Source organism: Bufo bufo, chromosome 3, assembly GCF_905171765.1.
Source record: "Bufo bufo chromosome 3, aBufBuf1.1, whole genome shotgun sequence".
Lineage (NCBI taxonomy): Eukaryota > Metazoa > Chordata > Amphibia > Anura > Bufonidae > Bufo > Bufo bufo.
Window position 1 is genome coordinate 200,305,420 of NC_053391.1, and position 26,764 is coordinate 200,332,183.

Here is a 26,764-nt window from a genome sequence, read left to right on the forward strand (position 1 = left end):
TCCTTGTAAATCTCACATTTGATGATGGACCACAGGTTCTCAATGGGGTTCAGATCAGGTGAACAAGGAGGCCATGTCATTAGATTTTCTTCTTTTATACCCTTTCTTGCCAGCCACGCTGTGGAGTACTTGGACGCGTGTGATGGAGCATTGTCCTGCATGAAAATCATGTTTTTCTTGAAGGATGCAGACTTCTTCCTGTACCACTGCTTGAAGAAGGTGTCTTCCAGAAACTGGCAGTAGGACTGGGAGTTGAGCTTGACTCCATCCTCAACCTGAAAAGGCCCCACAAGCTCATCTTTGATGATACCAGCCCAAACCAGTACTCCACCTCCACCTTGCTGGCGTCTGAGTCGGACTGGAGCTCTCTGCCCTTTACCAATCCAGCCACGGGCCCATCCATCTGGCACATCAAGACTCACTCTCATTTCATCAGTCCATAAAACCTTAGAAAAATCAGTCTTGAGATATTTCTTGGCCCAGTCTTGACGTTTCAGCTTGTGTGTCTTGTTCAGTGGTGGTCGTCTTTCAGCCTTTCTTACCTTGGTCATGTCTCTGAGTATTGCACACCTTGTGCTTTTGGGCACTCCAGTGATGTTGCAGCTCTGAAATATGGCCAAACTGGTGGCAAGTGGCATCTTGGCAGCTGCACGCTTGACTTTTCTCAGTTCATGGGCAGTTATTTTGCGCCTTGGTTTTTCCACACGCTTCTTGCGACCCTGTTGACTATTTTGAATGAAACGCTTGATTGTTCGATGATCACGCTTCAGAAGCTTTGCAATTTTAAGAGTGCTGCATCCCTCTGCAAGATATCTCACTATTTTTGACTTTTCTGAGCCTGTCAAGTCCTTCTTTTGACCCATTTTGCCAAAGGAAAGGAAGTTGCCTAATAATTATGCACACCTAATATAGGGAGTTGATGTCATTAGACCACACCCCTTCTCATTACAGAGATGCACATCACCTAATATGCTTAATTGGTAGTAGGCTTTCGAGCCTATACAGCTTGGAGTAAGACAACATGCATAAAGAGGATGATGTGGTCAAAATACTCATTTGCCTAATAATTCTGCACGCAGTGTAGATGGTAAGACTTTGTTATACTACAGGTTACCGAGAAACTTCACAAATATAAAGCAATGTGATGGTTCGGAGCAATGGTGTAAAATAATGCTTCATTGCCGATGGCTGTCATCCATAGTGACACTCATTGCACCAGTGACACCCTCAGGCTGTATGAAGGTACTACACGATACGTAATATCTTCTTCCACAAAACCTAGTTCTCCGAAGTGGTAGACACAGGATTTCAACAGCCCTATGATCCCTGATTCAAGTCTAGCTGCTAAATATACATAGAAATAATGAACGGATTTAGTTACTCTAAAAATATGAGAAAAATTGAACAAATCAGAGAATAAAGAGATCAGTCTGACAACTGACACCATGAATATCTATCTGCCTTAAAGGAGAAAAATGATGATTACACTTACCGGTAATCGGATTTTCCAGACCCCACGACAGCACCATAGAGAGAGGGATCCACCCCCAGGGACAGGAAACCTACAGAAATAAAAGGGTGGAGCCTCTCTACCCATTCAGTGGATTACAGAGCAAGAGAGGGACTCCTACACCATTAGTCATTCTGAATCGAACCAGCATATAAACCACATAATCAATACAGATTTTATTTTATTTTTTCTACTCCAAGTGAAATACAGAAACCATCACCAAGGGAGGGAATTAGGAAAAGTGCTGTCGTGGGGTCTGGAAAATCCGATTACCGGTAAGTGTAATCATCATTTTTCCCCTCCCCCACGACAGCACCATAGAGAGAATTACAGAGGAAAAGAACCCTTCCTAGGGAGGGACCACCGCTTGTAAAACCTTTCTACCGAAAGAAAGATCAGAGGAAGAGTGCAGATCCAAACAGTAGTAACGGAAAAAGGTAGAAGGTGAAGACCACGTGGCCGCCTTACAAATTTGCTCAATAGAAGCCCCCGACCTTTCCGCCCAAGAAGTGGAAACAGAGCGAGTAGAGTGAGCCCTCACCGAGACTGGAGGAGACAGGATTGTATAATGCCCAGTCTAAGCCACCTAGACAGGGTGCTCTTGGTAGCCTTCTTCCCTTTATTCGACCCTGAAAAGAGAATGAATAAAGCAGAAGACTTTCTCCATTCTTCCGTAGCTCTTAGATACTGTAATAAGCATCTCCGTACATCTAAGGTATGAAATGCCACCTCCCCAGGATTTTTAGGATGGTCACAAAAGGAAGGAAGAATTCTCTCTTGGGACCTATGGAATTTAGATGACACTATGGGTAAAAAGGCCGGGTCAGGTAGAATTATAACTCTATCATCCAGAATCCTAGTGAAGGGGGGATTAATGGAAATGGCCTGCAACTCGCTTATTCTTCTAGCAGTGGTGAGGGCTACCAATAAAACTAGCTTGAAAGTAAGAAGTTTTATGCTTGAAGAATCAATGGGTTCAAAGGGTGCTCTGGTTAAGGAATTTAGCACAAGATTAAGATCCCACGGGGGAACCCTGGGGGATAAGACTGGAGTCATTCCAACGACAGCTTTAAAGAATCTAATGATCCATGGATTCGAAGCAAAGTTTTGCTGGAATAGTACTGACAGGGCAGAGACATGTACTTTAAGAGTACTCTTTGCAAGACCTAAAGAAAGACCTTTCTGTAAAAATTCCAGTACCTGAGAAATAGGGACAGACAAGGGTAAAGGTTTTGGGTTGAGATTACTAAATTATATAAATTTCTTCCAGGTTCTAGCGTAGATAGAAATAGTTACCGGTTTTCTGCTTTTAAGTAAGGTCGCAATGAGCTCCTGAGAGAAACCCTTCTTAATTAATAAGTTCCGCTCAAATTCCAAAAGATGGAGACCACTGACTGCTGGATGAAAAACCGGACCCTGGGACAGCAGATTCGGGAGGTCTGGTAGAATCCAGGGGTCTGATATCGACATGGTCCGGAGCAGAGTAAACCATGCCCTCTTGGGCCAGAAGGGGGCAATGAGGATAACCCTTGTCTTGTCCTTCCTGATCTTTTTCAAGACTGCTGGGATCAATTGGAAGGGGGGAAAGGCATAGGCTAGTGGGAAGTTCCACTTCAGGAGAAGGGCATCCACCCCATAGGGGGATTCCCTCGGATTTAGTGAACAAAAAAGTTCCACTTTTCTGTTCTGGCTCGAACTGAAAAGATCTATAACGGGCATGCCCCAAGACTCTGTGATCATGGAAAATATTGAAGTGTTCAGGGACCAGTCTCCTTGTTTCAAGGGATACCTGCTGAGAAAGTCCTCCTGAACATTCTCCTTCCCCTTTATGTGGAGAGCTGATACGTGGCTGACCTGTTTCTCTAATGTCCCCAGTAATCTCCTTGCTTCCCACCCTAGGGCTATCAACCTTGTTCCCCCTTGGTGGTTCACATATGCCACGGTTGCCCGATTGTCTGACAGAATTCTCACGTGTCCTGTGCCTAGTAGGGACTGAGAAGCTTTCACAGCCAGTCTTACTGCCACTAATTCTTTCCGATTGGAAGAGAACAATCTTTGACTTGGGGACCATTGACCCTGAACATTGTACTCTCGAATATGGGCTCCCCACCCCCAAGGGCTTGCATCCGTGGTCAGGACAATAGGATCTGGATAGGACCATGGGACTCCCCGAACTAGCTTGCCCCTGTCCAGCCACCATGATAGACTCTTCCATGTGGTGTTCGAAATTTTTATTCTGACATCCAATGTCCCCCTGTGCTTTTTGAATGCTGTTAGTATCTCTGACTGTAACTGACGGGAATGAAGCTGAGCCCACTCCACCGCCGGGATGCAGGAAACTAGAGACCCCAGGACCGACATTGCGTTTCGAAGAGTCAGAGAGGTGGAAGAAAGGGATTTGATTTGATTCCAGATTTTTTAAAAAATATCTTCTGGGAGATATACTCTCTGAGTCTCTGAATTCAAAACTAGGCCTAGGAACCTCAGTTTTTTTTACCGGCTTTAATCTGGATTTTTTGTAGTTTATTATCCACCCCAGTTCTTGAAAGGTCTGTACAACAAACTGAACGCTCTTCTCGCAACTCAATCGGGAATTCGCTATGATCAAAAAATCATCCAGATATGGCACTATCAAAACGTTTTTATGAACGATTCTTATGAAAGAAACCATCTCTGCCACCACCTTTGTGAATATCCTTGGGGCCATTGACAGGCCAAAGGGCAATGCCTGGAAATGATATTGCTGAATCTGACCCTCCATTGGAATCGCCACTCTTAAGTATTTTAGAAATTTCTGGTGCATGGGAATATGAAAATAGGCGTTTTTTAAATCTATTACGGTCATGAAAAATTGAGGAAAAAGAAGCTGGATCGTATTCCTCATTGTTTTCATTTTGAACTTTTTGAAAAACAGAAATTTGTTCAAATCCCTTAGATTGACGATAGTCCTGTGTGTACCATCTGGTTTTGGAACTAGAAAAAGATGGGCGAAATAGCCTTCGGATTGCTCTTCTGGAGGAACAGGAATCAAGACATCTTTCTTGATAAGGTCTAAAACTTCCTTTATTATGGGAAAACAGCCTTTTACACAAATGCTTTTTGTAGTAATGAATCTTTGCGGAGGCAAGGAAAGGAATTCTGGTTTCAGACCTGACCGAATAATCTCCAAGACCCAAGGCCCTGCAATCCTTTCCCAGGCTGTCTGGAAGAATTTTAGCCTTCCTCCCACTTCTAACCTGGCGTCATTGTTGTGGTTGTTTTTTATTTGCAGAGGAAGAGTTTCCAAATAGGAATCCTTTCCCCCCAAAATTCCTGGATCTGAATCCAAGATCTTTATCTCTTCCTCTTCTTATACTTGCATTATTCCTATAGGGACGAAAGGACTGTCTATTCTTGGAACCAAATACCGCTGTAGGATTAGGGACCGGAAACCTTCTCTTCCTATCGGCTGCCTTCTCTAAAAGGTCATCCTGCTCTGGACCAAACAAAAATTCTCCCTGGCAGGGGATGTTACATAACCTCTGTTTGGAGGCTATATCCCCCCCACTCCAACTTTTTAGCCAAAGAGCCCTCCGTGCGGAATTGGTAAGGGATGCCGACTGCGCACTAAGCCTAATACAATCGACTGACGCGTCTGTCAAGAAGTCAGCCGCTTTTTGAAGAGTTGGTAAGGAGGATAAAATTTGTTCCCTAGGGGATCTTTCTTTCAGTTGCTCTTCCAGTTGCTGCAACCAAAGGGCCAATGTTCTAGCCATAACAGTAGCAGCTATGGCAGGGCAAAAGGATAAAGTAGAGGCCTCCCAGGCTCCCCTAAGGAAAGATTCAGCCTTTTTGTCTAGGGGTTCTTTAAGCATACCGGTATCCTCAAAGGGAAGGGAGGATTTCTTAGACACTTTTGAGATGGCAACGTCAATTTTAGGGGCTTTCCCCCAAGAGGAGGAATTTACTTCCTCAAACGGATACTTGCGCTTAAATGCCCTAGAGGCAAATACTTTCCTGCCTGGTTTTCTCTATTCCCTCTGAATTAAAGACATGATACTACCATGTACAGGAAAACAACGACCTTTCCTTTCCTGTAACCCCTCAAACAAAGAGTCTGCTACTGTTTTATCCTCTTTGACATCCTCAATGTTCATGGTAGATCCTATGACCTTTAGTAACTTGTCCGTGTCTTCCGGAGGAAAAAGGGTATTTGTCATGGTTTCATCTTCAGATGAAGAACCAGAAGAGGACGACTCCCGTGGTGAGTCACTGTCGTCGGACGAGTAGTCCTGGGATAGGATAAATTTTTAACTCCTATGCTTCACAGATGTTTTCGCCCTCTTGCCTGACTTTAAGGAATTTTTAACTTCCGTTTTAATGAGAGATCTTATGTTTTCTAGCAATGAGGGTGATTAGTCAGAAATGGTCTTGTCGATGCAAGTTTGGCATAATTTTTTCCCGTAAGAAGATGATAGCGGTGTTCTACACAGCACACATTCTTTGTTTTTTCTTTTTGCCAGCATCTTCTTCGGTTTAGGCTGGAAAAAAGAGAACACAAAGTGCACATTTTAAGATGGGGCATTTTAACAGAGCCACTTACACCAAGGAAGATTGGTCAACTACCAGGATTCACCATTTCACCCTCAGCAGATTCTTGTCTTCTTTCTTCCTCCATTGTCAAAAAGGTAGGTAGGGAGTCTATTCACTTTAGGAAAAAAGGAATAATTAATCCTTTGGCCCACACCATGAAAAACATAAGTACTGTTTCCAAAGAACGAATTTCCCCATACATGCAGTCAAGCACAGACCGTCCTGTAATAGTTTAGGGACTGGTCTGGCTTGTACCTCTTTAAAAAAGAACAAGCAGCATCTACTACCGGAAGCAGGTCAAGACGCGCTCTGCTCCTGCGACCAGTCCTGGACGACAGTCATCACGTGGGCGTCATGTGTTCCACCGCCTCCCAACGCTCCATGTGATTAGCCGGAAGCGCGTCATCACGCGCGTCGCCTACCGGAAGTGACCGCCCGTCGACGTCACGTGTCCGGAAGCCTCTGCACCGGCCTTCCCTTTGAAAATCTGTGTGGCAGAGCCCTTCCTCAAGGATGACCACCTTTACCGCCACTCCCGTTGGCGCTTTCCCCGGGGCAGAGCTCTCCATGAGAGGGAGGTAACCCGCGTGCCTGCCGCAAGATACGGAGGGTACCTGGAGCACCTCTATATCCTAGGGTCCTGTATGCCTGCCCAGCGGCGCGATGGACCCCGGCAGCAACAGTCAGCCCTCTAGGGACCCCCTAGGAATAAAAAAGACCGACGGTAAGATCTAAAAAGGAAAAACTGTAGGTCTCCCACTCCAGGGACAGGAAACTACTGAATGGGTAGAAAGGCTCCACCCTTTTATTTCTGTAGGTTTCCTGTCCCTGGGGGTGGATCCCTCTCTCTATGGTGCTGTCGTGGGGGAGGGGGAAAAAAATTGTTTTAGGCTGGGGGAGATCTGTCCTAATACTAGAGCAATACAAAAAATAAAAACACACGTTTTCCATTTGTTTTTTGGGTGAAACTTTGCAGGTCTCTCACAGTTAAAATGTTCTGGGAAGAGATTACAGACTGAGTGCCACATACAAGACAGCGGGTTCTGTAATACTGCAATACCGTCATCTTAAAGGAACTGTAAAAAGCCCCCAAACCAATAAAATTAAATAGCTGGAAAATAAACTGCCGTGTGTGTGAAATTCCCTTGCAGTAGTACATCAGAATATATGTAGTTGGAGGGTAAGGCGCACGTGGCACATACGCTGCACATTTATGTATAAAAAAATCAGCATCGGTTACAGCAGCAGAAAAGTGAATGAAAATCTACATATAAATTGACATGAGATTTTAAATCTGCAGCAGGTCAATTAACGCTTGCAGATTTTAACCTTTAGAATGCGAGCCGTGAACCTTGCAGTAAGGGAATCTGAACTATTTGGTGCAGATTGTCCACTGTGAAAAACCCACAGTGGACCTGCTACATGTGGCCTGACCCAACCAGGACTGACCTGAAGTCAGGGCATCATAGGGATCTAGAGTGCTGCGAGTTCGGGTCAGTTAAACCCGTGGTCGGACCATGATACGCACCAGTAATACAGATGTATCATATGTCCAGGATACATTTGTGTAAATAGCCCCTTAGGCAGCTAAACAGTTAAAGTGGTTCTCCGACTCGTTTTAAATGATGACCTATCCTCTGTATAGGTCATCAGAATCTCATTGGTGGGGGCCCGACACCAAAGACCTATGCCAATCAGATGTTGGAGAAGGTACAGGCGCTCCAGTGAGTGCTGCAGCTTACCAAGCACAGCGCCGTACATAGTAGAACGGCTGTGCTTGGTATCGCAGCTCAGCCCCATGTCCTTCTCGCTGCTTACCCTAGGCCGTGTTCATCGTTCATGTGGCCTAGGCTACTTTCACACTGGCGTTTCTGGGTCCGCTTGTGAGATCTGTGTCAGGGCTCTCACAAGCGGCCCAAAACGGATCAGTTCAGCCCCAATGCATTCTGAATGGATAATAATACATTCACAATGCATCAATTTGGCTGCGTTTGGTCTCCGTTGCGTTTTTGAGGCGGTCACTAAACCGCAGCTTGCAGCGTTTTGGTGTCCGCCTGACGATGCGGAGCCAAACGGATCCGTCCTGACTTACAATGTAAGTCAATGGGGACGGATCCGTTTTTCAATGACACAATATGGTGCAATTGAAAACGGATCAGTCCCCCATTGACTTTCAATGTAAGTCAAGAAGGATCCGTTTTGATTTAGACCTTTTTTTTATTAAATAATGCAAATGGATCCGTTATGAACGAATATAGGCGTTTGCATTATCGGTGCGGATCAGTCTGTGCAGATACAAGACGGATCCGCACCTAACGCAGGTGTGAAAGTAGCCGTAGGGTAAGCTGCGAGAAGGATATGGTGCTCATAGGAGCGCGCCTGTGCCTTCTCAAACAGGTGATCGCAGGGGTCACGGGAGTCGAACCACCACTGATCACATACTGATGACCTACCAGAGGACAGGTACTCAGTTAAAAAGAGTCAGAAAACCCCTTTAAGCCAACAGCCGCTGAAAATTCGAGCTCCAAAAACTTGCCATAGACACAAGATAAATGCCACCTGAAACATGCGATTCCGAATGGCTTTCCAGTCGTCTGCCATTATTTGGTTACCTTCTGTCCTCTAGTGGACAGACTGCTGAGAATGAAAAATGTAAATCTTCCTGTTGGATTTCAGAAGCATGTGCAATTAGCATGTTATGAGCAGCGCTATGGTCCAAGGTACTGCTGGACACTGGACAACTGCTTTCCATCTCATGTCTGAGGACAATGACAAGAGCATAGGTGAGCGGCTCGTGAAGCGCTCTCCTAGGTCTTTGGACAAATGATGTTTGCTATTTTAAGTCTGCTTTTGTATATTTGGTTACCCTGGAATGTATGGGCTTTGTGCCTCCTAGGCAGTGTTTAGCTTACCGTCGTATTTAGCAAGCACTGCCTGAACATCTGCATACGCCTGCAATTCCAGCAAAGCCTCCAGCAGGTTTTCATGGATATTTACCATGCTGAGCAGAGGAAACTCTTTCATTAGCTGCAAGTAAATACATCAATTAGTTCAAACAAATATATCATTACTTCCCCATTCTTGTGCAATTATTCGGCTTCTCTGGTGCGACTGGAAGCTAATGAGGGGACGCTGCCGTCTGATTAGTAATTGCTTAGCCCCAGTACATTTATTTTATGCTTTGCTTATTATTAATGGCTGCTTTTGAGCTGTCATTTTTCAGTGTGACAAACAATCAGGCCTGTAATACGTTACACACAGACAGTTACAATATAGCCTAGCAGGGGCAGATGGGGGACTTCTCGAAATAAGCTTAGTTATTGGAGGCTCTGTAATCTTTTTCCACAGCCCAAACAGCCAGCTAGAATTTCTATAATCACTTTAATTGTAGTTTGGTGTTTGGAAAAAGACATGGTGCGTATGACTGTATGCATTTAGTCACAACCGTTAAGCTGAATCGACCTTCAAAACTTCTTAACTGTTACGTTACCCCCAGGATACAGTTAGGGTCCATTCACACATCCACAATTCCGTTCCGCATTTTGCGGAATGGAATTGCGGACCCATTCATTTCTCACTTCTCACTTCTGGGTCCGCAATTCCGATCCCGAAAAAAATAGAACATGTCTATTCTTGTCCGCAATAGCGGACAAGAATAGGCATATTCTATTAGTGCCGGCAATTTGCGGTCCGCAAATTGAAGAACGCACATTGCCGGTTTCCGTGTTTTGCGGATGTGTGAATGGACCCTAACCAACATGTCTTCCTGGTGCTGGGAAGTTCTCATAGCGTATTACCCTCCTGAGGTAGGATGTGTTACCTGCAATAATACACCATAAGTGTACAGCATACATCTCAGTACGTCCATACTCACCTGCAGCCCCGAGTTCTGATTCAGCAAATCCTCTGCTTGCTGTAATGTGTTGCACTACTGACCACAACCTGCCATGTAAGGCCTCTTTCACGCGGTCAGTATTTTGTAAGCCAAAAACAGGAGCGAGTCCAAAACAAAGATAAAATGTAATGGGAAAATTTCTCTCACATTTGTGTCTTGAACCCGCTCCTGCTTTTGGCTTACAACTACTGATCAAATACTGACCAAATGCTGACTGTGTGAAAGAGGCCTAACCTGGCTTTGCTAACTTTATTCTATGGCTTGTCACAACTACAGGGATACCAAATATGTATAGATTTTGGTGTATTTCCAGTGATTGTATTCTTTATTTTATTCTTAGAATTTTAAAGGGCATCTGTCAGCAGATTCGTACTCGGCAGCTGAAGACATCTGTGTTGGTCCCATGTCCATAGGTGCCCGCATTGCTGAGAAAAAGTATGCTTTAATTTATGCAAATGAGCTTCTAGAAGCAATGGGGGCGTTGCCGTTACACCTAGAGGCTCAGCTCTCTCTGCAACTGCTGTGCCCTCTGCACTTTGAAGGCCAGGCAGTGAAAACGTCATAACACCTGGCCCTGTGTCTCCGTCTTTTCTGTGGTCAATAACAGGAGTCATCTCAGAGGTGATAGTGTTGGCATGGCTTCTGTGCCTTCACTATTGCTGGGTATTTGCAGAGCTGGTCTACAGGCCACCTCTGATTGCAGAAAACTACTGGTGCCAGAGACGACATAAAAGATCAATGTGCAATTTGTGTTAGAAAAGCATGACTTGCCCTCTGAATGACTTCTTTCTAGTTAATATAAGAATACAATAAATAATAATATAATAAAATAATATTCCTGCGTATTAACACTTTGCATGGTACTTCCTTGGAAGAACAATTCTACAGATATTGTTGTTTTCACAGCAGTTTACCATGAAAGGGCCAGTGAGACAGATACGTTATACTTACATCTCTCATTATTTTTACAGCTTCTCGAATCCGTCCTAATTTCCTTGCACACATGGCCAGTCTTCTCTTTGTGTAAACCAACACGTTCATATCCCTTTCTGTGAAAAGAAACATATTTGTAGAAATTTCTAGCTTCCAGTGAAAGTATACGGGCATCTGATACGCAACCCAATATTTTATGGGATGTTCTACCTATGGGAACTGTTAAAGAAGCAGTCCAGACCTAATGATACACTGTGCTATGCCTAGTGTGGGGTTGCTTGACTCTCGTTAGTCGGGGGGTTTTCAGTGCTAATGTAATGCTTCACCACCTCGTACACTGTACCAGATTTAGTACTGAGCATCCGTTTTGCATGGACGGTTTCTTTATAGGGTCTCCTTATTGCGATCATCTGCATCCACTGCTTGGAGCATACTAGTAATGGTCTTCAGGGTATGAGCTTCCACTGCTAATGGGAAGGATCAATCAGGCAAGCTCACAAGCAGTTTGCATACAGTAATGCTGCATTTACATGCAGCGATCAAGCACACAATTATCCGGAAGGAACTGTTCCTTCCCAATAACTGCTTGCTCATTAGTGGAGGTCAAGAGCTGCATTCACACAGAGCGATCCCCTCCACAGTGTGAGAACAAGCTATGGCTACTGTTATTGCTCATCCTCATACAGATGCATTGTTTCTGGGCAGTTTAGACAGTTCGATCTGCCGCCCAGAAACGAAGATGTCCACATGAACAATCGTTTCACCCACTGAACGGGCATTTCGCTCAATCATTGGGTAATCTGCAGCACCTTTAGACAATCTGCTCGACAATTAGCCCGTGTAAACCCGCCATAAGTCCAACACTTACTCAATCATCAACCTCAGCTTTCCAAATCCTGACTGTATGCCAATTCATTCATTGTAACTTTTAATGCAAGTATCACTACTACATAGAAACAGCTTGTAAAGGTGTGTACTCACTGTACTGTGCTTCATGCTGGGCGCCCAGGTGCTGTGTTTGCTGAGACTTCTTGTATGCTGATTCAGCAGCTTTCAGCGCCTGTTGGAACAACTTCTCGGCATCGGAAATTGTTGTGGCTTCTTCTTCAGCCAACAAAATGTATGCTGTGGCACAACTGTATGAGGAATAAACATCTGTGAGGGCCTATATGCACTATATGGAGAAAAGTATTAAGACACCTAAAGGAGCTTTTCTGACATCTCATTGTAAATCCATAGGAATTAATAAGGAGTTGTTCTCCTGTTTGCAGGCAAAACAGCTTCCACTCTTCTGGGAAGGCTTTCTACAAGATTTTGGAGTGCGCTTGTGGGAATTTTTGCCCATTCATCCAGAAGAGCATTTATGAGGTCAGAAAATGATACTGGATGAGAGGGCCTGGTTCACATTCTCCCTTCTAGTAGTTGTTAAAAAAAAAAAAAGCACCTCATTCTGCCAACTATCCAGCGCAGGTTCTCCGGAGGTCCACCACAGGTCATGGTTCAGAACCTTCCAGTAATGATGTGCTGTGTCTCTGTGATGCCAGAATATAGAGCCTGTGACTGCTGAGGCCAAAAATTGGCTTCAGCAGTCATGCAGCGATGGGGCAAGCCATGGCGGGCAGCAAGTAAACAAGTGTCTGTGAAGGTTCTCATTTATCCAGGTCATGATATATCTGTAAAGAATAAATCAAGGCAACTGGACGTACTGTAGATTTCTTGAAAACGTTTAGCTCGTTCTTCCAATGAGCTTTCTCAATTCTGAGTGACTGTACAAGAATTCTCTTGGAATAAATATGCAACTGAATCAACATCTGGTAATTATACCGAGCATGGGGTCAGAGGTCATTATACCCAGCATGGGGTCAAAGGTGTTGATTCCATTATCCTAACTGGAGTCAGTAGGTGATAATGACCTCCCAGAAAAAGGTGTCAAGACAGCATTGTATGTGGCAGACAATAGATGTCTAACCCCCTGCCTCTATTCAAGCTTGGCTTCTCCATTTTTACGTAGATGGCCTCATTCACACCTCGTTTGTACCGGTCGGCCTCCTTATCCAAAACACGTACTTGACTGTCTTCAAAGGTGTGACCTGTTTCTTTTAGATGTAAGTACATGGCTGAATCTTTACCAGAGGTTTTGGCTCTTTTATGCTGAGCCATACGGTGATGTAGTTGTTGTTTTGTTTCACCGATATACAGTTATGAGCATTTCTCATTGCACTGAACTGCGGACACAATGTTGTCCATCTTGTTTTTAGTCGTTGGGTCTTTTCGGTGAACCTGTTGTTGCCTCAGTGTGTTGCTGGGTTTAAAGCAGACAGTTATGTGATGTTTATTAAAAATCCTATTGAGTTTCTCAGACACCCCAGCTACATATTGGATAACCATATTCTTGCGTCTGTCATGCTTCTCGCCCTTACTGGTAGTGCTCTTTCTTCTCCTTCCTTCTGTTTTGACAAAGGCCCAATCTGGATACCCACAAGTTTTAAGTGCCCCTCTGAGGTGTTTGAATTCCTTGGCCTCTGTGCTGGTGGGGATTTTCTCTGCCCGGTGGTGTAGAGTCTGGATGACTCCCAGTTTGTGGTCTAGAGGATGGTGGGAATCAAATAGCAGGTTGATTCAGTTACATATTTATTCCCAGAGAATTCTTGTACAGTCACTCAGAATTGAGAAAGCTCGTTGGAAGAATGAGTGAAACGTTTTCAAGAAATCTACAGTAAGTCCAGTTGCCTTGATTTATTCATTTCAGATATAGCAAGTAAACAAGGAATGGACCAGCTATTTTATAATGTACTCCCCAAAAAAGTGACCAACCCTTTAAAGTAAATGTTATGGAGATTGGCTGTCATGTATACGAGACAGTCCAGCAGGGTGAATGTATTACAATTTGGTTAACTTTCCCATTCTAGGCATATTATAGGTTTTTAAGCTTTTTCAAGATGGTTTCACATACAGCATTTTTTTTTTAAAGCCACTTCAGTTTTTGATGCAACTTTTTGGGACAAAGCCAGATGTGGATCCAGCAGAAGAAGTCCTGCCTTTACAATTCCCATTCCACTTCTGGTTTAGGCTCAAAAACAACTCAAAAACACTCTAGTCTAACTACATACCACCTAGTAGATGGCTTACTTTATGCAAGAATTTGGGCGAATAAGATCCACAGGAGGTTACCAGTACACCATTATGTCTATTGCTAGGGTCAACCAACATATAACAGACTTCATTATCTGGTGCATTGAAGGGCAGAGTATGGCTATACCTCATAACAAATTGGTCTCCCTGTACTGGCGTGAGATGCCCCTATCTCACGCCAGTACAGGGAGACCAAGACTAGAGTATGGATATGCCAGTCTTGATAAATGTCCCTCATTAGGTCTACTTTAGGTTTATTACTTACTCATTAGCTACGTCTAGAGCTTGGTATGCAGCTTTTACTCTGGACTGAGGGATTCTTTCACGCCATGCTTTCTGCATAACTATTAAGTAAAAAAAAACAAAAAAATGTTCATTTACAAGCTGAATATACTAAAAACCCTAGACATTAGATAACTGTATGAGCAGAGGTCCCATGCAGACCCCTTAAGACGTGACATGACTGCAACAGCTAACTATGACATGGGGTTGTGTGCATAACGCTTGGAGGATCCACGGCACTCACCGATCCATCAAAGTGGAGTTTATTTCAATCCCTTAATACAGAGCTAAAGAATAGCTTAAGCGAGACAATCCGGTACAGCCCATGGCCGTTTCGATTGCGTAGACTCTGTTTCAAGGCATTGTAAAAGTGCTGACGTACGCAAAACGGCCATGGGCTGTACCTGATTGTCTCGCTTAAGCTATTCTTTAGCGCTGTATTAAGGGATTGAAATAAACTCAACTTTTATGGATTGGCAAGTGCCGTGGATCTATCTTTTTTTTCTTCAACCTCCGCCACTCCAGCTGTTCTGAAACTATAACTTCCAGAATCCGCCTTTCAATTATATGGGAGTTAGGCTACCTTCACACTCGCGTTTGGTGCGGATCCGTCATGGATCTGCACAGACGGATCCGTTCAGATAATACAACCGCATGCATCCATTCAGAACGGATACGTTTGTATTATCTGTAACATAGCCAAGAAGGAATCCGTCTTGAACACCATTGAAAGACAATAGAGGACGGATCCGTTTTCTATTGTGCCATATTGTGTCATAGAAAACAGATCCTTCCCCATTGACTTACATTGTGTGTCAGGACGGATCCGTTTGCCTCTGCATCGTCAGGCGGACACCAAAATGTTGCAAGCAGTGTTTTGGTGTCCGCCTCAAAAGCGGAATGGAAACGGAACGGAGGCAAACTGATGTATTCTGAGCGGATCCTTTTCCATTCAGAATGCATTAGGGAAACATTGATCCGTTTTGGACCGCTTGTGAGAACAGCCAAGTATGTATGTATGCATGCATGCTGGGAGTTGTTGTTTGACAGCAGCTGGAGTGCCTGTTTCAAGATGTTCTATGTACTATTGCTTGCCACTGGGCACCGCTGAATTTCAAGCCTAACACAGCTCTGCTGTTCTGGCTGAGATGTAGTAGTGCCTACTGCGTCTTATATAACGCTTAGAGGACCAGTGATGGGTGGGGGTTGGGGGGGGTGGTATCTTTAATATTATATATAGAATATATTGTTTGGCAGGGGTGCACAGAGTGTCAGATCCCCACTGATGTGAAGGGCTAAAGTTAGGTCATACATTTTAAAGAAACAAATAAACCCTTTAAGTTTTACACAGTAAAGCGGTTTTCCAAAATCAGCCATTCGGAAAAACCCCTTTAACCCATAGAGGACCGGGCGATTTTCCCTTTTTGTTTTTTCATTCCCTGCCTTCCCGGAGCCATAACTTTTTTGATTTTTCCATTAACACAGCCGTCTGAGGACTTGTTTTTTGCGGGAAAAGTTGTACATTCTAATGGCGCACTCACCTCGCCGATCCCCTGCCGCTTCTGTTCTGATGCTTAACAGGTACCCTGCCTGTCTCCACTTCCCTGTTGGTATGGAAATGTGACTGCTCAGTCTATCACTGGCTTTGGTGGGTCACCTCTGTGGTCACTGATTGGAGGATTTTCTGTGTCGAGAGGCACCAGGTAGAGACTGGCGAGGGACATGTTAAGCATCAGGAGCGGTCAGGGATTGGCGAGAAGAGTATTACTTTTTATGCTTTTAAGCCAATCTGACATTTTAAAAAGATTTGCCGGCTACACAACCCCTTTAAGGATTGTGCGGCTCATATCTCAGTTTTCCTACAGAGGCCATTAGTCTTGGTTTCACATGGGACACTATTCAGGTTTTGGTGCAACAAAAGGACATTACTCCGACAGTCACCCACTGAAAGCGGACGTTTCCTGGACATGACAAATCAATTCACACGAGCCTCAGATTTACCAGTGCCCAGGTAAAAGGATTAATCTTCCCAGTGATTTATTGGGCAAATAATGGAAATAAATTTGTGCAAGTGGCAGATATGACATTTTCTCATGGATAGAAGTGTAACATTGAAATACCCATCATCTATTTCCATGTCATCTTTGGAGAGCAAGACGTTAACAGGAATTGTGTGAATGGCTGCTGGATATTTACAGCCATTCTGTGTCACACACAATGATGAATGAAATAACTTAGAAAATTCCTTTAGCTGAGAAACATGGCGGCATGTGAAACACCAAATTCGAATCATTTCTAAATTCGCGTATTGTATTGGTGTCGCATATATGCTATAAAAGAAAACTGCTGTCAAACCAGTCTTCCCCTTATAGTGGTTAACACGGGACGAGAAGCGGGCGATTATTGGGAAGGAAGAGTTCCCTCCCGACAGTCGGCAGCTCATTCAGTGGGGGTGAAGAGCCGCTTTTGTATGCAGCGATCACCGCCACAGTATGAGGAAGAGCAAGTGCGATGGCTCGTCCTCATACAACTGCACGGTTTCTGCGCAGCAGAGTGCTTAGGCGTTACGATCTGCTGCCCAGAAACGATAATTTACTTGCCTTCAGGAACAACAATTACACCCGATGAACAAGCGTTTCGCTCGTTCATCGGGTGATCGGCTGCACCTTTAGACTGGCAGGAAAGTTCCTCCTCGATAATCTGTCCGACTATCGGGCCATGTAAACCTGCCGTTAACCAGTTTGTTAAAGAGATTATCTGGCCAATTAAATATCTTTTAAAAAGGCTCCGCATGATGAAAAAAATAAATGAAGTGATACTCACCTTGCTGTAAGATTCCAGGAAAAATGCTGGACAGAATAGTGCTGCACGCTTGGTCTTTCTTTTGTAACGCTGCCATATAAACTTTATGTGTGATTTCAGCCCTAGGCACTCCTGCCCATTTATGACGCTGTGAGGGAAGTGGCTAAAAACAAACCGGTGATAACAGTAGTTCATGGATTTTGTTACTTCAATGTGACCATTTCCAATGTTTTTCTGTGCAGAAAATGGCAGCGAATAAACAGGACAAGGTCACTGCACATAAATATTTCAGAGGGTCCGCAACTCGATAAGTAGGCTATATTTACATGTGCCTGCGTCTTATAGTGCGCAGTCAGGGTGCTCCAGCAGTGCCAGACCTACCTGACTGCTTCCCTAATGCTCTGGCAGAGCGCTCATACAGCACTTTGCTGGATCAGTGATATTGCTGTGCGTCGGCACACTTCTCTCTCTCCAGGCCCCACACCAATCTGTGTGATCAGTGCAGGCAGAAGGGGACGCTGTAAGATCATTTAGTTCATGGACAGGATTGTGAGAACCACCTCCCTCCCCATGTTGAAGGTCCCAGGCTGCAGGGAAATACATGAAAGCTATGACTCAGGCCTGTTTCACACATGCGTTCTGGCTTTCCAGTTTCTATGGGGCCGCCAAAAATAGCCGAGCGCCGTCAGCCCGATATAAATGAATGGGAGCGGGGGCCGCGCATGCACGGTGCGCTCCCATTCACTTGTATGAGAGCATTGAGGCACAGCGCTTGGTGGTGGCCGGACCCCGGGAAACCTGGGGTCCTCCAGCCACAACTCTCCCCGCTCCGTAGGGACATTGACCACTCCCCTAAATTAAACCACCAGTGACGTTTTAATTAGTAGTTATTTTCCAATTTCCTGTTGTCTAAACCTAGGGGCGTCTTATAGTCCCAAAATGCGGTAATTAGGATATGATGACACTGCAAAATATGAAGCAGAAAAATCTGTAGCTGAAAACACCACCAAATACACTTCAGATACGCCTCCTACTCATCAATGCATTTTATCCCCTTCCCTTTGACTTCTTATCCCCTTGAAAGAAGTAACATGCCACATCTGAGAAACGTCTGCATAAAAATCCATGGCCATGTTCACTAGAAAAAGGAATGTATTTCCCATTTAAATCGATGAAAAGCTGGTTGGTTGTGTATTTGCGAACGCAGCCAAACTCATCATTTATAGAACAGATGGTGCCCAAGTAAAGAACATACATTCAATGGAACTATAGTGAACAGAGTCCCTTTATTAGCTCAATTATGTGTTTACACCTCAAAGCATGTACTTGAGAAAGACTTGCTTCGGGGTGGAGATACAGTGCTATTTTCAGGATGTATTCTGTATATTCCTGACAGAACAGCTGACAGCAAGAGTAAGGAATTTAAAGGGGCTATCCCATCTTGGCCTTGCATGGCCAGGATGAGGATAACCACAGTAATAATAATATTTATATAGCGCCACCATATTCCGCAGCGCTTTACAAATTCACAGGGTTCATGTACAAAACAAAAAGTAATTGGCTAATATACAATTGAAACACTAGGAGTCAGGGCCCTGCTCATAAAAGCTTACAATCTATGAGTAAGGGGCCATTGCTCCGCTATTTCTGTAACTTCTGTAGCAGTAAAACCCCTACCAGCATCTGACGGACGTAAGGAGTCACTGTCACAAGTAAAAAACGTCTGGTGGTCCTGTGCAGACAGATTCATGTCATAATATGTGAGTGGCTCCTTGCCGGTCACCCAGGTATACCTGTGATACATAAGAAAGAGGAGCGGAGATTACAGGGCAGCCATCACAGTGAAAACATATCAAGACTACACTGCTAATAGCTACTCATCCAAATAGTATCCTTCTGTTATGGCCTCATGCACACGACCGTTATTTTCGTCCGCATCAGAGTCGCAGTTTTGGCGGCTCGGATGCGGACCCATTCACTTAAAGGGGTCCGCAAAAGATGGGGACAGCACTCCGTGTGCTGCCTGCATCTGTTGCTCCGTTCCGTGGTCCGCAAAAAAATAAAAAATAACCTGTCCTATTCTTGTCCGTTTTGCGGACAAGAATAGGCAGTTATATCAATGGCTGTCCGTGCCGTTCCGCAAATTGCGGAACGCACGTGGACGCCATCCGTGTTTGCAATTTGCGGACCGCAAAACACACAACTGTCGTGTGCATGAGGCCCATTTCTCTCTCTCGCTCTGATGGGTGTCAAGAACATTAGGGGTTCCCTAAAATTAAGATCATTAAAGGGGCATCCCATTATTTGGATGAATATATTGAAAGAAGTCTGCAGGGTCATTCCCCTCCGAGTAAAGCCTCATTCACACGTCAGTGATTTCCATCAGTGATTGTGAACCAAAACCAGGATTGGAGCCTCCACAGACATGAGGTATAAGGGAAAGATCTGCACCTGTTCTGTGTTCAGAGCCGCACCTGGTTTTGGCTCAAAATCCCTGATGGAAATCACTGACCGAACACTGACGTGTGAATGAGGCATTACAGTAATACTACATCTCAGACATGTAGAAATAGCTTTTTTTTTGTCACACTTGCCCCCTATGCGTTCCTCCTCAGTGCAGCAAAAGTGGGCTTGGCTTCAACATTGGCCCATGTGGGTAACGGGCTACAGATCCCATCTTGCATTGCTGACATCTATTCCAGGCTGGTCTCCTCTTCTGTATCACCTTGGCAATTGAAAAGCAGGATTCCACCATTTTGTTCCCCGTTAACTCCTCCTATAACAACATCTAGTGCTGAAACTGAGCATGCTCGACCAGCACGCCTAGGTAGCAAGCTACTAAGAGAGGTCTACTATGCTATTCTATACAGTAAAAAACATTCAGATGTATCTGTTGGGTGGAACAAGCCCTGCAGAAATCTTGTAAAAGCTACGCACAATTGGGGCTGAAGGTTCCAGTAAAGGCCTCAGTCACAGATTCCGCTAGAAAAGCCAGATAAGAGAGAGCAGCATGCTAACGGACACCAGGATTATAGTCAATGGGGTCCGTCGTCTGAGACTGATCAGTGGTGATGTGGACAATCCCTTACCTCGTTTTGGCTTTGAGGGATTAAGAACACTGTAAATTGCTCTGAATAAATCTTTTAAGGCGCTCGTCCTCCATCTCTGCTTTTTAGCACAAAGTGTTGTCATCAATGTGTGCAAAAGTTGTGTTCTAGCCATTTCTCAGTGGAGAGATTTATCATGTTTCAGCGCGGACCTGCGAGTGACATCCAGACAGCTAGTGCTGGAACACATTAGCAGCTAAGAGCACAGATTAGCGCACACTTGTCAGCAGGAACATCCCCAGCCAGCAGCAGGCCGTACTTCTGCAAACCAGCAAGAACCCACCGAAAAGCAGAAACAAGGTAAAGGTGCTTTCACGCATAGCCATTTGCATTTTTATGGTGTTTTCTTGATGTTTTTTCAGGCGATTTGATATCATCTCCTCTGTAGGGGAAACGGGCCATGTAGAAATACCACTAGTGGGCGAATACACTGGCCCAGATTTACTAATCCTAGAGATGGTATAAGCTTAGACGGGCTGCCTGGATCTGTGTCAGACTGATCACAGTGACCCATGACTGTGGTGTCGTGATAGAGAATGAAAGAAAAGTGTCTACCAACCATCGGCTTACTTTGAGACAGTGTTTTATGCTACAATTGCGCCAACATTTTAGTGTAAAATGGTGCATTTTGTGTCCGCCCAGTTTCACATGAAGCCCCACCCTTTTTTGAGCATGTTGGATCTGCGCCATTTGGCACATATGTACCACTTTTTAGACGCCCATTAGAAAATTAAAAAATGCACTCCTCCTGGCATTTTTACAGCCCAAAAAATCAACACTAATGTAAATTCATATGTGCAAGAACCCCAAGATGGAGTCACACATGCAGTTTTTGATGTACCGTTTTAGCCAAGCACAGGATCCAAAAAGGAAAAGTATAAAAGGGAAGGAGGATATTTCTCCATTAAAAACTGCAGGTCTGATTCCTGTCTCAAGTTTTGTGTCCTTTTTACGGCTTTTTTTTTTGCTCAAAAATCAAGCAGCCATATGTTACAGTTACAAAAATACTATCAAAACTAACCCTAAGTATGTCTTTGTTGCCCCAGACTTCAGATTAGTGGTTAAAGAAAAGAAAGTGGAATTCTCATTGGTTGCTAAGACAGTCTTAGGCTACTTTCACACCAGCGTTTTTGCTGGATCCGGCAGGGTTCAGTAAAAACGCTTCCGTTACAGATAATACAACCATCTGCATCCGTTATGAACGGATCTGGTTGTATTATCTTTAACATTGCCAAGACGGATTTAACTCCATTGAGTGTCAATTTGGGGACTGATCCGTTTTCTATTGTGGCAGAGAAAACGGATCCGTCCCCATTGACTTGCATTGGGGGTCATGACTGTCTTGATTAGTTTCCCAGGACGGAAAGCAAACTACAATATGTTGCGGTTTGCTCTACGGTATGAGAACGCAACTAAACGGAACAGAATGCATTTTGGAGCATTCTGTTCTGTTCAGTTCAGTTTTGCCCCCATTGACAATGAATGGGGACAAAACTGAAGCGTTTTTTTCCGGTATTGAGCCCCTAGGACGGAACTCAATACCAGAAAACTTAAACGCTAGTGTGAAAGTACCCTTACTATAAGACAGCCTTGATAAATGAGGTTCACAGTGTTTTGGCATTTTTTTAGTTTGTGGTGTACTTTTCTTTTAAATGCAGCATGCTCTGGCTATGGTTTCTATTCTTGCACTTTTCGCACAGGCTTATCTATAGAACTTTAAAAATGCAGGTGCAAACTGCTACAGAGTTTAAAGTGGTCGTCCACCATTTATTAGGCGATGGCCTCCCCTTGGACAGGCCATCACTAATTCATGGGTGAGTGCTCCGCACCCCCCACCCCTGCCGATCAGCTGCTCTGCAGTAGCTTTGGAAGCAGACGGCAACGTCGGACTGAGCTCATCAGTGGGAGCATCCCCGCAGCGATGAGCTCCGTCCATTAGAAAGTAGATGGTGCTGTCTGCTTCTAGTGCCAGAGAGCGGGGTGTAGGACCCCCAGAGATCAGCTAGTGATGGCCATCGCTTCATAAAAGGTGGACAATCCATTAAACAAAAAACACCATGCATACAAAAAATTAATGTGGAGGAGCCCAAACTGTGGTTTATTCTAAGACTTGGTGGCCAGCACCAGCTGCCACGTTCTGTCCTCCTATTCCAGCTGATTCAGGATGGCAATACAGGTGAATTCAGGAGTCAGAAGGGCTTGACGCTCCCAGCTTTAATTAAATCTGGGAGCGTCAGATAATTACTTACCTGGCTGGAAGCCATGAGGGGGACTCAAGCGGTCCCCTGGGCATCCACCCACAGGGAAGTTTCCCTGTAGGGTCTATGGGTAGTCCATCCGATTGCCATGAAGCTAGACCAGGTTATCAACCATACTGCCTTGCTTTTCTCTTTTCTATCTTTACACCATATAACTCTATAATCATGAATAGGGATGAGCGAATTTCATATTTTGAAGTTCGTGTGCGGGTTCGTGTTGTGGTATGTACTGAATTGCGTTATGGATTCCGTTACCACGGACCATAACGCAATTCTATGACTGAATGCATAACGGAACGCTTTCCGTTATAACACATCTGTCTGGTTTACATTATGCTGGAGTCCTCTGCAGGCCATAGACTTCTATTATAAGGCATTCCGTTATGCATTCCGTCATGGAATTGCGTTCTGGTCCGTGGTAACGGAATCCATAATGCAATTCAGTACATACCACAACACGAACCCGCACAGGAATTTCAAAATATGAAATTCGCTCCTCCCTAATCATGAACAATCAGACCACATTTTACTAATAATCATTGCAGAAACCCAGGTAATTCCAAAGGGTTCACTTCCTTTTTCGTACACGCAAAAATAATAATTTTCCTAATTATTATTTTCACAAGCTTCGAAACACACTGTCGGGCAGAGAGAATGTTACAGGTCAGTTGCAGCCCTCCGATTCACATTCATAAATAATACAAAAATATGATAAAATACATCCTAACAAGCCCTTGAGGTAACTGGTCGCATCTACTTTGTGCTTAGCCATAGTCTGACATCCTTACTGAGTCATATAAATTGTACCCAGTTAATTACACGGCTAGCCTTGAAGCACACTGGAATCCTGTGGTCAGATCAAGCACCACTTGGAATACCCAGACTTACAACTGGTACTCATTTTCAGCAGCGTTGAGTGAATTTACATGAAATGCGCTTTAGCGGTTAAAGAAGGCGCTCTCTCAGAGTTAATCAAGCAGCCAGTGTAAAAAAAACTGACTTCAGACAAACCATCGAGTGATGCAGAATGGAAAGTAGAAGTCACCTAACTTGACCCATTATTGAAAACATCTCTATAGATGCTACAATTCATATATACATCCACATCCTTCTGCATATACAGATTTATACCGGCCCAACAGATGGCAAAAGACATCTTTTGTGGTCTCTATCTAACCATCTATCTAATGTGAGCCTATGGACAGACATGTATTTAGTGAGTATGTCAGTTGCATTTCTGGCATATGCGCTAAACATACATCACAAATGTGATAGGAGCAAAGGATTATAGCAAAAGCCATTAACCCCTTCCCGCAATATCACGTACATGTACGTGGGGGAATGTGATGCCTTACCGCCTTCCCACGTGCATGTACGTGATGTGATCGGGAGGGTGCAGGATCTGCACCCGCCCAATCTGCAGCACGGGCCCGGCTGTTACTGATAGCCGGGCCCCTGCTGCATCCACCAGGCATCACTGTATGCGGTGATGCCGGCGGATTAACTCTTTCACATGCCGCGGTCAGTGCTGACCGCGGCACATGCAGGGTTTACAGAAGAAGGGAGCTCCCTCTTATTCCATCGGCCCCCCCGTGCTGCGCTGACAGGGGGCCGATGGTTGCCATGGCAGCACGGATGCCTTCCACAGGCATCGGAGCCTACCAGCTATGGATGCCCAGGAGATCCAGCCTGAGGGCTGGGTCTCCTAGGAAACGGTCAGCGTCTTACTGTGTAAGACACTGACAGTTCAATTCAGTACAATACAGAATGTATTGTACTGAATGGAAACAGGGATCAAACCCTGAAAAGGTGAAGTCCCACAGTGGGACAAATATAAAAAAATAAAAAAAGAGTTGTTTTTTTTATAATAAAAAAAATTAAAATTTCAAGTAAAAAAAAAAAAAAAAGCATCCTTTTCCCAAAATAAAGTTAAATTGTAAAAAATAGGGAAAATAAGAAAAGTAGACATGTTAGGAATCGCCGCGTCCGTATCGACCGGCTCTATAAAAATATCACTTCAAAAAAATAAAATAAAAACGGTGCTAAAAAAAAACATTTTTTGTCACCTTACATCACAAAAAGTGCAACACTAAGCGATCAAAAAGGCGTATGCCCCCCAAAAATAGTACAAACTAACCGTCACCTCATCCCGCAAAAAATGAGCCCCTACCTAAGACAATCGCCCAAAAATAAAAAAAAATATGGCTCTCAGAATATGGAGACACTAAAACATGATTTTTTTGTTTCAAAAATGCTTTTATTGTGTTAAATGTAAAAAAAAAAAAAAAAATCGAAAATTAGACATATTAGGTATCGCCGCGTCCGTAACAACCTTCTCTATAAAAATACCACATGACCTAACCCCTCAGGTGAACACTGTAAAAAAAAGATTAAAATAAAAACAGTGTCAAAAAAGCAATTTTTTGTCGCCTTACATCCCAAAAAGTGTAATAGCAAACGATCAAAAAGTCATATGTACCCCAAAATAGTGCCAAACGGTCATCTCATCCCGCAAAAATGATACCCTACCTTAGACAATCGCCCAAAAAATAAAAATAAACTATGGCTCTCAGACTATGGAGACACTAAAACATAATTTTATTTTTGTTTTGTTTCAAAAATGCTGTTATTATTGTTATTATGTGTGAAACTTATAAAAATAAAAAAAAGGATACATATTAGGTATCGCCACGTCCGTAAGAACCTGCTGTATAAAAATATCACATGACCTAACCTCTCAGATGAACACCATTAAAAAAAAAGCCATTTTACATCACAAAAAGTGTAATAGCAAAGCGATCAAAAAGTCATATGCACCCTAAAATAGTAGCAATCAAACCGTCATCACATACCAAAAAAATGAGCCCCTACATAAGACAGTCGCCCAAAGAATACAAAAATGGGAGTGGAAAGAAACAGTGCTGCCCTTACCTGGCATGGATGCCTGCCGGTACCCAGATTCCCTTGCGATCCTGCCCAAGCACCCTAAGGACCTTGCGCTGTACATGTACGGCGCTTTTCCTTAAGTCATGTACGGCGCGGGTCCTTAAGGGGTTAAAGGGCTCTCGAGATTGTACACTGCATTGAGTGAACTCCAGAGATTGGACAGGGATGGTAACAAAAGGACTATAAGTGACAGAACGTGCTACTCGGGGTCTGCTCTCAGATAGAGGACCATAAAGCTGCCAGCTGTCGCACCTTTTCTTTTTGGAGCTAAAGTAGTAGTGAGGGTCATTGAGGCCCCCTAGGCCAGTGAGTAGAACATGGGCTTTGTTTCAGACTGAAAATCTGCATTTTGAGGGGTCATTTTGTGTATTCAAACGGCACCCACTAATTTATCTTTAGGAAGGCATCTGACCTTGCATCACCCCTTACCAAGGGACATTCAGAGGTGACAGACAACTAGACTTTTTTTTGCTATAATTTTTTCTCTGCAGCCCTGACCTTCACTGTGTATTTTAGGTTTTTCAGTTTCTGTCTCCTGTACAACGCATAAGGCAACTCACAGCTGTGGTGTGAGCACGTTTTCCATCACTAGACACAACTGAACTATAAGCCAATGCTGCATACATCATGGCCAGTTACTAGGGCAAAAAAAAGCCGAAATGTAACATCAGAACAGACACATTCACGCATCACATTTCACTTCTTTATTTGGGAGGGCAAACATGAGGAATGTAAATCCAGCAGAGCATACCCAGACAAGTCAATAAACCCTGGAAATGTAGATGTCAGCAGGAACATCACTAATACGTATGGTTTCCTGGCTGCTGGGATCTCTCTACTCTTCACATGCTGAACAAATGATTCATTTCGCTCTTTACCAGAGTTAGGCCTCTTTCACACGAGCGTATCGAAATCCGTCCGTATTCCACATGGATATATCATCCGCATTGCTTCAGTAATTCATCCGGATCTACATGCGTATTCCTTCCTTCCTGCAATTTGGATGCAATCCCATAGACCAGGGGTGGCCAACCCGCGGCTCCTCGCACCTTCATTTGCGGCTCACAGAGGAGCGCGCTCTTCTCTACATATGCGGCTCTCAGGGGAGCGCGCTCTTCTCTACATATGCGGCTCGCAGGGGAGCGGGCCAGCTACTCCTGTACTAGGGATGTCGCTCGCAGGTATCGAAATATCAGCAGCACAGGGGAGAAGGAAGCAGTCCCCCCCTCCCCCCTGTGCTGCTGCCGCTGCCACCAATGAGACCACAGAGGGGAAGAGGAGGGGAGGGGCTGTGGCCACTACCACCAATAAAGTTAACTCACTCATT

General features: G+C 44.2%; 1 protein-coding gene across 2 annotated transcripts in view; it reads right to left on the minus strand.

The window, feature by feature from the left end:
• The window catches only part of ST7L (suppression of tumorigenicity 7 like), a 144,248-nt gene that overhangs the window by 85,638 nt on the left and 31,846 nt on the right, over positions 1-26,764 (minus strand). For both annotated transcript variants that reach the window (XM_040423877.1, XM_040423878.1), the window contains exons 5-9: positions 18,804-18,919; positions 14,308-14,386; positions 11,892-12,046; positions 10,929-11,026; positions 8,995-9,109 (exon numbers count right to left, since the gene is read on the minus strand). In XM_040423877.1, the coding sequence (XP_040279811.1) occupies positions 8,995-9,109; positions 10,929-11,026; positions 11,892-12,046; positions 14,308-14,386; positions 18,804-18,919 (563 nt within the window). The remainder of the gene's footprint in view (positions 1-8,994; positions 9,110-10,928; positions 11,027-11,891; positions 12,047-14,307; positions 14,387-18,803; positions 18,920-26,764) is intronic.